The 15262-nt window shown below is 37.8% G+C and overlaps 1 protein-coding gene across 4 annotated transcripts in view; it reads right to left on the bottom strand.

Moving 5' to 3' along the window:
* The window catches only part of LOC117421324 (dymeclin-like), a 176248-nt gene that overhangs the window by 125583 nt on the left and 35403 nt on the right, over nt 1-15262 (bottom strand). For all 4 annotated transcript variants that reach the window (XM_058994156.1, XM_058994166.1, XM_058994176.1 and 1 more), the window contains exons 7-8: nt 6845-6970; nt 5997-6139 (exon numbers count right to left, since the gene is read on the bottom strand). In XM_058994156.1, coding sequence (XP_058850139.1) covers nt 5997-6139; nt 6845-6970 — 269 coding nt within the window. The remainder of the gene's footprint in view (nt 1-5996; nt 6140-6844; nt 6971-15262) is intronic.

The raw sequence follows: 15262 nt of genomic DNA, 5'->3' as shown, positions 1-15262 counted from the left end.
GAAAACTAGATTTTAGCAACCTAAATCAAAACAATGCAGCACCAACTTTGTCCTGCCCCCTCCTGCACAGTACAGGTCACATAAAAGCAGTAAAGACGCACTATATAGGCTGATTAAAACTTTGTCATTTGAATAGTAAACAAGAACGTTAACTGCTTTGGAGAATTTATTTTGTAAATGTTACTTGTGGATATTTTTTGTTTGTTTGTTTTTTGCTTAAGTGCAATGCACACAGGACGGCGAAGGAATCAAAAAGGGCTATCTGCAGAAGGAAGATACGTAGTTTGCGTCACTTGCGTTGTGCAGTAGTTCATTTAAACAAGTTTTCTTTTTTTTTTCCTCTCCGTAATTGTTTGTATCCAAAATCGCGATTTTGGTAGGTCCCTAGCTATGAGGGCCTATGGTGTGCCTCCTCATTCTTTGGATCAATCCTACTCGTTCATCCTGGGGGCTGGTATTATTTATGGCCATTTGCTAATTAAATCTTACAGGCCCCTAGCGGTCACAAAAATCTTGAAGCGTGAGTTGGTGAGTCTAGGTATTATTCCTAATTGGGAGACTGTATGACTAAATACATTTATGGCTTATAAAAACCATGCCCATTAAATAATACATTTATAGAGCTTATGCAACCCAGTGCAGACTAGAGGTCTGCTCGGGCTTAAATTTAAAACCCGATCCAATCCCAACCCGACCAGAGCTCGAGACATTTGAAATATTTGCATACCAGATCCAACCCGACCATCTTCACAACTCTAACATACGCTACTGCAACTTAGTACCTTCAGTGTAGAGTATTCCTGGTTTCCACTTTAAACGTAAATAAAGAAAAAAAAATCACTCAATTAATCATATCTCATTTACTTCCTTTCCTAATAATCCAACACTGCATGATTTAAAAAAAAAGACAACAGGCTTCTTCAAAACTTTGTTACCATAAATAGCCACACAGAAGATACTTCTGCAAATTCACATAGTCATTTTGGACAAACCTATATCATATCAAACCACTAAATTAACATTGAACAACAAATATTACACCACAACTATTTAAAATGGCAACGGGACAAATACATCACTTTTCAGTGTGCCGCTGCAGAGATTAATTTCCACAGCAATGAAGCTGAAGGACTTGTGGTGAAATAATTACAGGTACAACTGCGTGCGACACAATGTTCTTGAAATTCGACTTAATCATATGGGCAGAACAGAACAATCTTGTTATGGATTGTGACTTGCTGTCGACTGATTAAAGTATTCATATAGTGGTGGTGTCACACCTGGACAGAGAATTATTAAACTGTGAAGGAGACAGATTATCAAGTCAATTATTTCATACGCTCATCTATAACCCATGAATGCTTGCTTCAGAACTTTGCTGGAATCAATTTTTAAAGATGGCAACAAAGAAGAAATAATAGGTCAACAGTGCCTCTGTAGCTCTATAACAAACCACTTGCATATAAAGAGTATACACATTTTATGGTTTTAGTTTTATGGATTTATTTATTTATACATGTTTTATGGTTTCTCTTGGTTTAAAACTCAAACTATTTGCTAATATTGTACAATATAACCCAAAAACAACATAAATGTGTGTTGTTCATATTTGTACATTTATTAAACTGTGAAGGAGACAGATTACCAAGTTAATTATTTTACCACAAGTCCTTCAAATCCTCATCTATAAGCCCACCAAAGGTCAGTTTGTTAACTCGTGTCCCACAAGGGGTTTCAGCCCTTCAAAGATGGGGCCATTTTTGATACTTTCATCTTGGAGTCTTTTTGTGGAGTCAATAAATCAGACAGTAAAGTAGGTAGACAGTAGCAAAGCTGCATACAGAAAGTCAATTAAATTATGAGCACACCTAAGCAATTTGAAAGTGATATCTCCTCTACTTTAGAAGGAACATACACTTAAATTGCTTAGGAATTTGACAATTTTTCAATTTTAAGGCCCCAAGCAACACAGAAATACTAAAGTGGTGGTACTTATATTGCATGAATTCTACAGAAGACCTACCTGGCTATCTGTACAGAACCACTCATAGGGCTACTGACATGCTAAATATCATTTTTAGATCCTCAAAATCACTCCAAAATGAGACGTTTTGACTATCTCAGCAAATCATCACTGAGCTTTAATATTTGGCCTGGTTTCATACCTTCCACTACAAAATATAAGCAAAATCAAAATCTTGAGGCGGGGATTTTCCTGGATTTTGGTTGATTTGACACAGAATTAACCATACATATATATATATATATGTATTCCTCAGACCTATAACCGATTTGCATCACAAAGGATTGAATAATTGAACTTTTCTGTTATCTACAGTTTTCACTAAAAATGTTATACCTTTGTTTTTCAGATATGCAAATCTATAATCTATAAAAAGTGACAAAACTCCATTTAAAACACGAAAACAGAAAATGTGATCTAACCTAATATTATCCAGCAATCGCCTGATCTAAGAACTAAACTCTCAAGATTCCTCCAACCCCTCAACCCCCCCCCCCCCCAAATGTCTGGACTGAGTTCCACTTCATAAACAGAGGAGTGCATGATGTTTCAAAATAGAGACTTACAGCAGCTTTACAGGTCTCTCTGGGTTCTCAACAATAGCACATTATTGTTATTCCAAATGCCTTTGTGGCACTTCTGACATGATTTTGGAAGCCTTTTCTCTCTTAAAAAAGAGACTTTTAGGATTGGCTGACTAAGACAGCTGGATCATGTCATTCAATAAATAAAACAGCAAATTATTCATCTGGCACTATAACTAGGCATACACTATGCAAAAAAAAATAAATAAAATAAAATAAAAAATTCAATATAATTTAAAGACACCACCCACATATGACCAAATGGGTGTACACCACCCCCAACCCACCCCCATCTCCTTACCCAAAGAATGTTTTCACCAATAAAAGTTTTCAAACTGCACTTTTACATGTCATGAATTTTATAGTGTTGAACCATTCATTGTTTCGATAGTAAACATTCAGCCTTTACATTTAGAAAAACAATATACTGTAGGCAAGGGCCCTACTTGATGGACCATTTAGTGTTACAGGATTTTCCACAGTTGTAAACTAGCGTGGTAAAACTAAAAGTAAGTTCATACCAGTATGGCTAATCGTTCCGGAGGGAAAGAATGACATGCATTTGTAGGAAGAGCTGAAAACTAGAGTGATGTCAACCACACATCACAAGCACCTGCTTCCTAGGGACCCCCTTCTGTTCCATATCTGTTACTTACCGATCCTTTCACTTTTAGGAAGATTGTGTTACTGTGTCTCATATCTATTTGGGTGGTCTGTCTCGCTTAACAGTCTAATAACTAGCACATTGGTTGGGTTGAATTGATTACACTGTGTAACAATTTTTTTTTCTTTTCTTGGTTCCTGGGTAGTAAGTGTTATTTCCTAATTGCTTATGCCTCAAAAGTATAGAAAATGGCTATTATTCCCCACAAACTTTGCTTTTGTGACCAGGACAGTGATATTTTGAAATGTACCTATTTTCTAGAACATTCCAGATAGATTCAGTGCTGAGTAAACTTGGAGTAACTTCTAGAACTTTCTAGAACTTTCCAGTAATATAAATAGCAGTATAAATACAGGGGCCTTAAGCCCACCAGTTCAGTTTAGTTCCAGCTGCCTAAGTGGATACATATCTGCATTTTTCTGAGATGGCATCAAGAGGCTGCAAGCATCCGGCAGACGCATTTTGCTATGTCTGCGGCCAATTTATCAAGACAAGACCGAAAAAGTACTCCGTGGAAGCATCTGCTAAGATGTGTGAGGCGGGACTGGCCACAGCGGACCGAGTTCTCTGTGGGGAGGAACAACGTCAAGTGGGAGCCACTGGTGGACCCCCGGAAGGTGCTGATGCCACCACTGCACATCAAATTGGGCCTTATGAAACAATTTGTCAGAGACTTAGATAAGGAGTCGGCAGCCTTCAAGTACCTTCAAGACTTCTTCCCTAAGCTGTCTGAGGCAAAGGTCAAAGCCGGTGTCTTCGTCGGACCACAGATAAAGAAGATCCTGGAGTGCAATGAATTCCCCAAGAAGCTCACTAGTAAGAAGAAAGCGGCTTGGAACAGTTTTGTCGCAGTGGTTCGGGGCTTCCTGGGCAATCACAAGGCCGAAAACTATGTGGAGCTGGTTGAGACTCTGGTGAAGAACTACGGCACAATGGGCTGTAGGATGTCCCTCAAAGTCCATATCCTTGATGCTCATCTTGATAAATTCAAGGAGAATATGGGAGCATACTCGGAGGAGCAAGGCGAGCGCTTCCACCAGGATATACTGGACTTTGAACGCCGCTACCAAGGACAGTATAACGAGAACAAATTGCGGAATGGAAAATATCAAACAAGCAAAGAACAACACACAAAAGAAGAGACATCTTCTTCAGTCTTTGAGTAAAGCGATATAATCAAATTGTAAAATGTAAAACACCAAACAAGCAAAGAACGAAGCACAAAAGAAGAGCCAGCTTCTTCGGTCTATGGTCTGCTGGAGGATCTCTGGAGCGCCTTTACAGTCGAATTGAATTTCAATTGTCCAATAGTTTATTCCTAATTTGGATGTAGTACCCAAAGAAAACAAGCTGTCTGTTCGTACAGCAGCAGAAGCTGATTCTGGGGCTATGCACGGCTTTATGTTTGTCCAACAAAGAAGCGCTTCTGTGTGCGTGAGGGCGTTCAGTGTAATTCTAAATGCCACAGCAGCAAATACAAATACAGTAATCTGTATGTTTCTAAATCTAAATTGTGATTTTTTTAAAATTAGCTCTCATTATGGTTTCTTTATAAGTACCTAATTTGACTGTACACATTTAAATTTTACCCGACTGTTATTATCAAAAACAATCAAAACAGTGTTTTAAAATGAGACTCAATAGCCCAGTGGAGCTCTCTATATGGTTTATTTTGAAAATGTTGTCATCTCAAATAAAAACCTTTAAGAAGGGTTTCTTGCTGTCAGAGAGCATCTTTATTCCACAGGCGCAGCACTGACTGGTGCGGATAAGGGTCTGCAAAACGTGTTTTCTTAAAAGTGGTAGTTCACCCCTTCCTGTGATTTATGAGAATATTAAACATTTAAAAATCATACTTTTCTTTCTTTCGCTTAAAAAACAGTGATTAGACAAATGTGGATTGACATTTGATCTTGAAGTTTAAATACTGTGTATGCAGTAGTCTTATAATACAAATAAAACAATTAATTTTTAATTGTGTTCTTTCTTTCCTCTAAAACTGTATTTTCTAAAATAACAAGGCAAGAACATTATGAACATTATTTCAAACTCTTGGAGTTTAATGTTTGAGATCACTATCCTCTTAAATTGTTTACCACAACCCCCTTGCAAATGAGACCACAGTCTCAATTGGTTAACTTCCTGCATAAATAATAAATGCATAAATAATTAATCAATGACATGTATCTTATAAATATAATTTACTGATTTTATGTTCATTCATCAAAAAAATATTGTAATAAAAAGTTTCTATTTCACTTGATGCCCATTTTTAACGGCCCGCAATTAATTGGTAAATCGCAGATTGAGCACTATCTTTAGAAACTGTTCGGGAACTGTGTATTTGCTCAAAGCACATTTCGTAATTTTATTATATCGCTTTACTCAAAGATCAGTAGAGCTGTCTCTTTTGTGTTTCGCTCTTTGCTTGTTTGACATTTTCCATTTCGCAATTTGATCAAAATAATTTGCTCAAAGACCGAAATAACCTTTCATTTCATTCTTTGATCATTTGTAAATGCTCAAAATCGCAAAACGGTTATTTTTTTCGGTGATTGACCGAATCCTGATTATGAGTGTAACATTATTTATATTTTATATTTTTTTATATTTTTTTATATTATATATATATATATATATATATATATATATATATATATATATATATATATATATATATATATATATATATATATATATATATATATATATATTGATTACTTACTGGCAACTCCTGATGCAAGTCCATAGAATAATCCACTCCCCTCTGCCTGTTGCTCAAAGACATGGGTGACTGGGGGAGGACACTTCTCTTGTCTAATGAAGTTATACAGCAATGTTTTTACAAGTCTACTGGTGAAGGGCACACTGGAGACATGAGAAATACAATATAAATCACAGTTAACACATTGTATAAAAAACATACTGAACATGTAACAATAGTTCCTCCACTCCTCTGTACAAGGATCTCAAAAAAACAGATCAGTAAAACATCTAAGTATACTGATCAATGATACAGCACAGCTATTTTATTTACCCAGGAAATATATCACTACCAGTGCAAAAATTGAGAATTAAGCTTTTATTTGTATTATCTAATAACACTGGATTGGCAACTTATCAGAAAACATCACAGGTCATCCTAAGTCGTAAGACAGATATATTCAACAGTGCATCAACTTACTGAGCAGTGTTCCCCTTACACATGGAAACAGAGTGCCTCTCTCTAATAGCACATAGCATAACACCCTTCAGTAGAGACTAAATTGCAGTTGCGCACAAAAAGCATCCTGAGGTCTGATTCCTTTAAGTCTGAACAACTTACACCTTTCCAAAAAAGGGCATGTCCTGAAGCAGCTCACAAGTCATTGAGACACCGCAACAGTACAAGGTAGCATTTGGCCTGAAAAGTGCACCACTCCTAGGGTAGAAAGTGATTCAAGACAGCCATAGACTCCAAAGAGAACATTGCTGTTCGGCTTCCATCAATATATCACATTCATTTATACAATCTGATTTCCAATGCCTGCAGATTTTAAGCAACCCTTTAAAAAACTGAAGTTTTAGACTTACCATCGTCCTTGCATAAGGTATTTGTAAATTAGACTTTCTCGCAGAATCTCCTTGTGGAATAGCTGGTAGGAGAGCAGGATGAGGAGAGTTGTCACAGCCTCAAACAGAATACTGTATGTGATGTCCCTGCAGACAGACAGCAAAGGTTAAAATAAATCGCTCTTGTGTAATTTACAAGAATGTAAAGACAGAGATATGTACTTATTTTGTGTTTTTATTATTATTATAATTTTTTGTATGTAGTTTTCAGCGATCTGATTCTTAAAAGAACCCAATTAAATGTTGGCAAAGATAATACATAAAATAAACACTGTATGAAACAAACTGGTACAATAGAAAGAAACAATGAAACTAATTAACAGACAAGTAAAAGCAATGAACATAAAAAATATCAATGTAGCTACATTTGGACGCTAGTTACATAATATTGTATTCCTGCTATAGGTCAACAAGACAGGGTTCGAAATTAGCACCCGGACACCTACCAAATGCAGTTTGATTTGGTCTTGAGTGGGTATATTTCACATTGTAGCACCCCCCACATGGTGCATCCATGTTTTATTTCTGCTTTTTGGAGGAAGGAATCTTTTGACAATTTGACGAAAACTACTTTTGGGCAAAGCTAACAAACTGAACAGAAAAGAGACTGCAAGGAATTTTACGGTATTTTTTAAAATGAAACATATGTAGCCCAATTATAGTAAAGCTGACAAATGCACTTAAATTGAACTTTAAATCAAAAAGCAACAGCATCAAACAAGACAGAAGAATAGAACAGTTTCCTTAGTTAAATGATGATTATTAAAAACCATGTATTGCTATCAAAGGTCTGAAACGGTGCCCAATGCCAGGCCCAGTGCTTTCCATGCAGACTCGTCTCAGAGACACAGCAAATTGCCATTGATATTCTCTGGTTAGGAACCGCAAGCAAATTAGTGGGAACATATCCCGTGTTTGACAATTTAGAACCCTGAATGGAAAAAAACATGCTGCTTCAAGCCACTGAATTCTTCTTAAAGAACTTCAGTCCAGCAGACAGGAAGACAGTGCTGATGAATGTGTAATCAATACCTTGAATATCGAAGGGCTGAGAGCTTTCATTGGGACTGAGGAGTGTAATTCATTACACTTTACCCAACTCCTGACATGGGGCTGGCGTCAGCTCACGGCTCTGCATTGTTTCTGGGTTACAGGCATTCACCATGTTGCCAGATCGTTTTCTGCCCTCTGACCTGCTGTCCTATTATCAATATTTACATTGGCTGGTACGCCTCCAGTACTAACAGTGAGCCAGACAACACACAGTAACCTCCACAAATACAAGGAAAGAGAGCTGGAGGAAGCTGATGCACTGTCTGTCATTTGCTTACACCCCAAAACACTGGGCAGTTGGTATGGTACTTTAATGGTAATAACATTGAGATAGCAAGTTCTTTTCCAGTGCAGGCTAAATAAGGAAAGAACAGTTTAGAGGTTCTTGTATTCATTTCTTTATTTAAGCAGTACAGACCGGCTGTATGTATTATCTTTTTTTTTTTTTTTTTAAACTCCTCTCACAAAATACTATTGCTAACCTCCAATTCTTGTGGTTTCTTTTGATGCATAACCACAGTTATTTAAATTCACAGGTCCAAGGTACTGTAATTGTTCAAGTGGGACAGTCGTCCCGAAATGATTTTACTGACCACGAACAGTAGAAGTTCTCTGTACTGGAAGCTGTTGCTTTCTGTATATAATGTTTCTGTAAGTGGTGAGGCAACATTCAAATTATGAATTAAATTAAGACAGATCAAACAAACTAGAAGGTCCTAGCTTTCAATTGGAATTATACTATTGTATACAACTTTTAAATAGACCCAGACGCAGAAATAACATTTTTAGCGCCGTTGCTCATTTTTATTAAACACAAAACAGAACTGCAGTTTTGATAATTGGTTTCCAAGAGAACTATTCTAAATTACTCCAATGGAGGAAGTTACCCAATGAACGCATTGGTGTAGTAGTAACATTTATTTATTCTATATACAGTCTGTATACAGTATATGATTCTCATTAATTAGAGAAATGTTGAATGCTTAATTATTTTACCATAGTCCATTGTTACTGTGCCTTACTCACAATCTTTTTTGCAGATTGTTGAATATTCAGAAAGCTGTTCTACACTGTTAACAATTATGCAAACACCACAACAGTTTAAAAAACTAATATTTTGATTCATCAAAAAAGACTTTGAAAAAATCCTGAAATAATTCCCTAGTTAATTGGGCCTGATACTCCATTGCCGAACTTCTGAGCCACCAGCACATCTATTTATTCCATCCAAAAAACAACAGTTTTTACACAGCAAGTGGAATGGTCACCTTCCTTGGGAGTAGATGCCAAAATAAATAAAGGACAAAAAGTGACTTGCGGTGCCAGATCATAATCTCAGCAATGCCATTCCAGACTGTAAAGTAGGATATCCAGTGTGGAAACATTTTCTCTCCACAATTTCATTGTTCACAGTATCAAGAGGTTAATCTGGACTAATACTTAGGTAATGTCGAGCTCTGCCAAAAAGGAGGGATTAATAGCAACTACAGTTGAAATCACACAGGAACCAGGTTTAAATATTGTCCTTCCTGTGGCCCGATCAAAAGGGTTAAATAGAAGCCTAAAGGAAGGGGGGGTTGGTTGTATGGGGATCGGCAGTGATCAGTGCTTTGTTTTGATCAGGACAAAGATAAGCCAGTTCCAAACAGGATATATCCTTCTTTTCTTTGATTCCATTCCAATCTCGCACCCAGTCCTCCACAATGTGATGCATAACTACAATCAAAACATGAGATATATACTATTTGGAAAAGGATATTGATCAAAGGTGCAGTTTTGTATGGTTTGTTGGTAGAAGTGGAATGGAAAGTTATTCCTTAATTTTCAGGTCCCAACAAAATACGGTCAAACCTGTATTAAGAGACTACACAAGGGACAGTCTAATAGCGGCCTCTTAACACAGATGGTCTCTTTTTTTTATAAATTTAGTCGTCGCCAATTATTTTTACCCCGGTTTTCACCCCAATTTAGCATGCCCAATTATTATCTGTATCCCCGGCTCACCGCTCGCAACCCCCCCGCCGACTCGGGAAACGTAGGCTGGAACACGCGTCCTCCGAAACGTGCTCCTTCCAAGCCGTCATTTTTCGCACTGCAGATCCACAGCAACGCCACCAGACCTATAGTGCCGGAGGACAACACAGATCTGGCGGCTCCGCTGGAGAGCCACAGGCGCCCTATTTTCCACAGGGGTCGCTGATGCGCGGTGAGCCGTGGATTCCCCTGCCGACCTAAGCCCTCCCTACCCGGGCAGCGCTCAGCCAATTGTGCGCCGCCCCCTAGGAACTCTCGGTCACGGTCAGCTGTGACATAGCCTGGATTCGAACCTGCGATCTCCAGGCTATAGGGCACATCCTGCGAGGAGCGCCTTTACTGGATGCGCCACTCGGGAGCCCCTACACAGATGGTCTCTTAAAAGAGGGCCCATAACATATGAACTTTCTGTTTGTCTCTGACATGCTTTCCTGTAATTATGGGTGTCTTACATACACTATAAAAGCCAGAAGATGTAATATGAACAAAATGAAGTATGTAATTCAATAACAATTCCAATTTTTCCAATATTATAACAGCAAGAGAACATACAAAGAGGAGGTAAAATGTCTAAGAGATACAAATGGCAAAATCATAGATTTTTGTTTTTACAAAGGAGTATATGGACAACATGCCCCACATGTTGACCTGTTCCTATCCAGTTTTAAATAACTTTAGCATAACAGAGGCAGAAGTGTTAAAGGGACTGGAAGCTCTTAAAGAAATCCCCTGGGTTGGATGAAAGAAATGAACGAAGTTATTTACAAGCCGCTAACCAAGATCATGCAACAGTCTCTTGACACAGGGGTTGTACCGACAGACTGGAGAATTGCAAACGTAATACCGATCCACAAAAAGGGAGACAAAACCGAACCAGGTAACTACAGACCAATAAGTCTGACTTTTGTTATATGTAAACTTATGGAAACTATAATAAGATCCAAAATGGAAAATTACCTGTATGGTAACAGTATCCTGGGAGACAGTCAGCATGGTTTTAGGAAAGGCAGATCATGTCTAACTAATCTGTTTGATTCTTTTGAGGATGCAACATCGACAATGGATAATCGCAAAGCATATGACATGGTTTATTTAGATTTCCAGAAAGCTTTTGACAAAGTCCAGCATAAAAGATTAATTCTGAAACTGAATGCAGTAGGGATTCAAGGAAATCCATGCACATCGATTAGGGAGTGGTTAACATGTAGAAAACAGAAAGTACTGATTAGAGGAGAAACCTCAAAATGGAGCGAGGTAACCAGTGGTGTACCACAGGGATCAGTATTAGGTCCTCTTATTCCTAATCTACATTAATGATTTAGATTCTGGTATAGTAAGCAAACTTGTTAAATTTGCAGACGACACAAAAATAGGAGAAGTGGCAAACACTGATGCAGCAGCAAAGGTCATTCAAAATGATCTAGACAGCATTCAGAATTGGGCAGACACATGGCAAATGAAATTTAATAGAGAAAAGTGTAAAGTATTGCATGCAGGCAATAAAAATGTGCATTATAAATATCATATGGGAGATACTGAAATTGAAGAAGGGATCTATGAAAAAGACCTAGGAGTTTATGTTGACTCAGAAATGTCTTCATCTAGACAATGTGGGGTAGCTATAAAAAAGGCCAACAAGATGCTTGGATATATTGTGAGAAGTGTTGAATTTAAATCAAGGGAAGTAATGTTAAAACTCTACAATGCATTAGTAAGACCTCACCTAGAATATTGTGTTCAGTTCTGGTCACCTCGTTACAAAAAGGATATTGCTGCTCTAGAAAGAGTACAAAGAAGAGCGACCAGAATTATTCCGGGTTTAAAAGGCATGTCATATGCAGACAGGCTAAAAGAATTTAAATCTATTCAGCCTTGAACAAAGAAGACTACGCGGCGATCTGATTCAAGCATTCAAAATTCTAAAAAGGTATTGACAATCTTGACCCATTGGACTTTTTCGACCTGAAAAAAGAAACAAGGACCAGGGGTCACAAATGGAGATTAGATAAAGGGGCATTCAGAACAGAAAATAGGAGGCACTTTTTTTCACAGAGAATTGTGAGGGTATGGAACCAACTCCCTAGTAATGTTGTTGAAGCGGACACCCTGGGATCCTTCAAGAAGCTGCTTGATGAGATTCTGGGATCAATAAGCTACTAACAACCAAACGAGCAAGATGGGCTGAATGGCCTCCTCTCATTTGTAAACTTTCTATTCTTATGTAACAGTCTTGCATGGTAGAGTAAAGCAAGTAAAGAGGTTCAAATCTGGAACACAGACTCCATCTCCGTTGCTCTGATGGAGAAAGTGACACTGTAATAAGCGTTCATGTGCAAAGGCTGCACGTGACACAGGGCAAGATTATTAGGGTTATTTTTAACCTAAACAGAATTATGTGTGTTATTTTGTCTTTATTTGACATCATAATTGTGTAATATGACCTTGCTGTAAACTTTCGTGAGCAGATTGAATTAGTCCCTGATGATAGGAAATGTGGCTGGAGACTATGGCCACAGGTTGGGTTGCAATCCCTGTGGCAGATGGAAAACTACATTGGATTTGTGATTATAATCCAATTGCAAGGCACTGGAGTAAAAGTTGGAAAGTAATTTTCTAGTTTAGTTATCTATGATGTGTGAATAAAAAAAAATATCAAAGCTATCAGGAATACGCTGCAAAGAAAATTGTTGCGATATGGACAACACGGGACAGGGGTTTGTGTAATCCTTCACGCCCCAAGCCCTTCTGTACTTAATAATGTTCTCAAAATAATCTCCACCGTCAGAGTGAATTACATTAGACCAATCTGATGAGGGTGACATGCAAGCCTGTAAGAGTATTGCCAATAGACTTTTCTCTCAGAAAACAACAGACTGTCTCTTTTGAGTTAGTTTCCAGTAATTTGGCTCTGGGACAAAAATCACAAGCAGCCTGACATCTCTCCCCCAGTACTTGTGGTTTCTATGATACTCACAACAAACAAATACCTCACCCTACTGGGAACCTCTACCTTCAAAAAGGGGCCTGCGCTGTTATCGCATCCCAAAATATCAGCCTTATTATTATGCCTGGTCACTGTCATTACTCCCAAGTCGTTACAGTTATGTCACTACAGAGTTACTGTTAACAACTGCTGGTGACGCACAGAGGCTCTGTAAGAAAACCATTTTAACATGGCGATGAGATGGCAAAAGAATTCCCATTTGTTGGGCTTCTCCTCCACCCACCACCAGCCTCCACATTACCTGCTCCTGAATACTGTACTCCACTTAAATGTGTTATTGGTTAGCTTTTGATACAAATTGTATTTTTAAATAACTTGCAAGCTATACTTATGTAATCCTCACAGAAAATAAATACAATTTCAATAAAAATCCACTGAACACTTAGTTTTGTAGATTCTATCTGAAACAAAAACTCATTGGAAATGTGAAAAAACGCAAGTTATCAAAAGTGCCCAGCCATTTAAAGTGGGAGATATCAAAAACACAAGCCAAGTTTCAAGAAACCATTGTGGCAACCTTGCCCAGCACAAAGCAAATAGGCACAACTGTTAAACCAATGGGGGACAAGGTTGCCCCAAATTTCTTCTAACTTGTATCAAAAACACAAGCTAAGTTAGAAGAAACAATTGGGAAGACCTTGTCCCAGACAATGTGGGGAAGCTACAACTGACAGGAATACTTTTTGTCTGCACTGACTTTCTAGTTTGTTTTCTGAAAGCTGTTTATTTTACGTTCTGTTCAGCAGCCTCTGTAGCCTTTCGTTTAATGTGTGATTCTGAAGCTAAATAGCAATCAATCGTATTTTCTCCAGACACATTACAAGATGTGCAAAACAATTCTCCATCTGCATGTACAGTTTCGTTGGGAAATATCTTGACAAGATCATCAGCCGAAATATATTTAGCTTTCTTTGCTTTGTCGTCCATTTCTGGCATTTTACCTCCAATGCTGAAAACTATATTGAATCAAAACAATGCAACCTAAATCAAAACAATGCAGCACTGACCTTTGTCCCACCCCCTACTGTACAGTACAGGTCACAGAAAAGCCAGTACAGACGCACTGATAGGGTTTTTTTTTTTTTTTTTTTGCTTAAGTGCAATGCACACAGGACAGCGAAGGAATAATAATAAAAAAAGATACATATTTGCGTCGCTTGCGTTGTGCACTAGTTCATTTAAAGGTTTCTTTTTTTTCTCTCCATACTTGTTCGCTATGCATTGGCCCCTAAAAGAGGTGAATTTCACGGTGACCCCTCAATTTCCCGATTTCCGCGAAATCGCGATTCAAGTAGACCCGTAATTATGTATTACCTCGATTGTATTGAAAGCTTTCATCTGATTTTGCAAATTATCATAATAAGCTTGATCCATTCATTTAGTATATTGTAACATTTTCATGTTTAGGAAGTAGTAGGGAGACTGTGTTGAATTCTCAAAATTTTTGTTTTATTTGAAACTACAGAGAATTCCTGTCAGGGGCCGGAATTCACGTCACCAAACTAATAAGCCTACGTTTTAGTCTTGGCACTTTCACTGCACATTCTCTCCGGTCACAGCTCACACACTCGCTCAGTCGCACCCACAGTTTCTCATTCAAGTTGGGCGCTGGACTGACTCCAGTGCCCAGGCTCATGCACCCCCTTATATATAACCTCCCGTCGTTTCCCGCCGCTGTCTGGCTCATCAACCAGTCACACCAATGCTCTGCAACCCCCGAAAACAGCAACACACATTCTCCCCACTCATTCACTCACTCCCCCTTCCCATGCTAAGTAACGGTGTCACCCGTTCCCTTTACAATACATGTAACATAAAACACAGACGAGACAAACTGAACAGACAACAAGTCCTGCAACGAAGCAATTGTCTGGGTCGTTACAATATATTTTTTAATTTGAAAGTAAAAATATATGAAAGCATGACAACCCGTATGTACAAAAATATTCACGAATATACAACTGAACAAGAACTGTTGAGTATTTATTTTTGTTTCATACATTATTAAATGGCAGTGAATATTTGGTAGTGAAAAATAAACAAATAAATGTGAAGATAGATAAAGAAATAAATAAATGTCTATGTATTGATTTATGTATTCATTTATTTCAATATTTACTAATGTATGTATTTATTTATTTATTTATTTATTTATTTATTTATTTATTTATGTATGTTTTACTTTTACCAAATATTTAGGCTATCCTTCAGCACAGCTAATTCGCAGATATTAAGGTTCTTTTTTGTCCAGTGGGGACCACAAATAGCATTACTCTCATAAACCAGAA

Source organism: Acipenser ruthenus, chromosome 2 (genome assembly GCF_902713425.1).
Source record: "Acipenser ruthenus chromosome 2, fAciRut3.2 maternal haplotype, whole genome shotgun sequence".
Classification (NCBI taxonomy): Eukaryota; Metazoa; Chordata; class Actinopteri; order Acipenseriformes; family Acipenseridae; genus Acipenser; species Acipenser ruthenus.
Note: the sequence above shows the minus strand (reverse complement) of the source record. Positions and strands in the feature narration are given on the sequence as shown.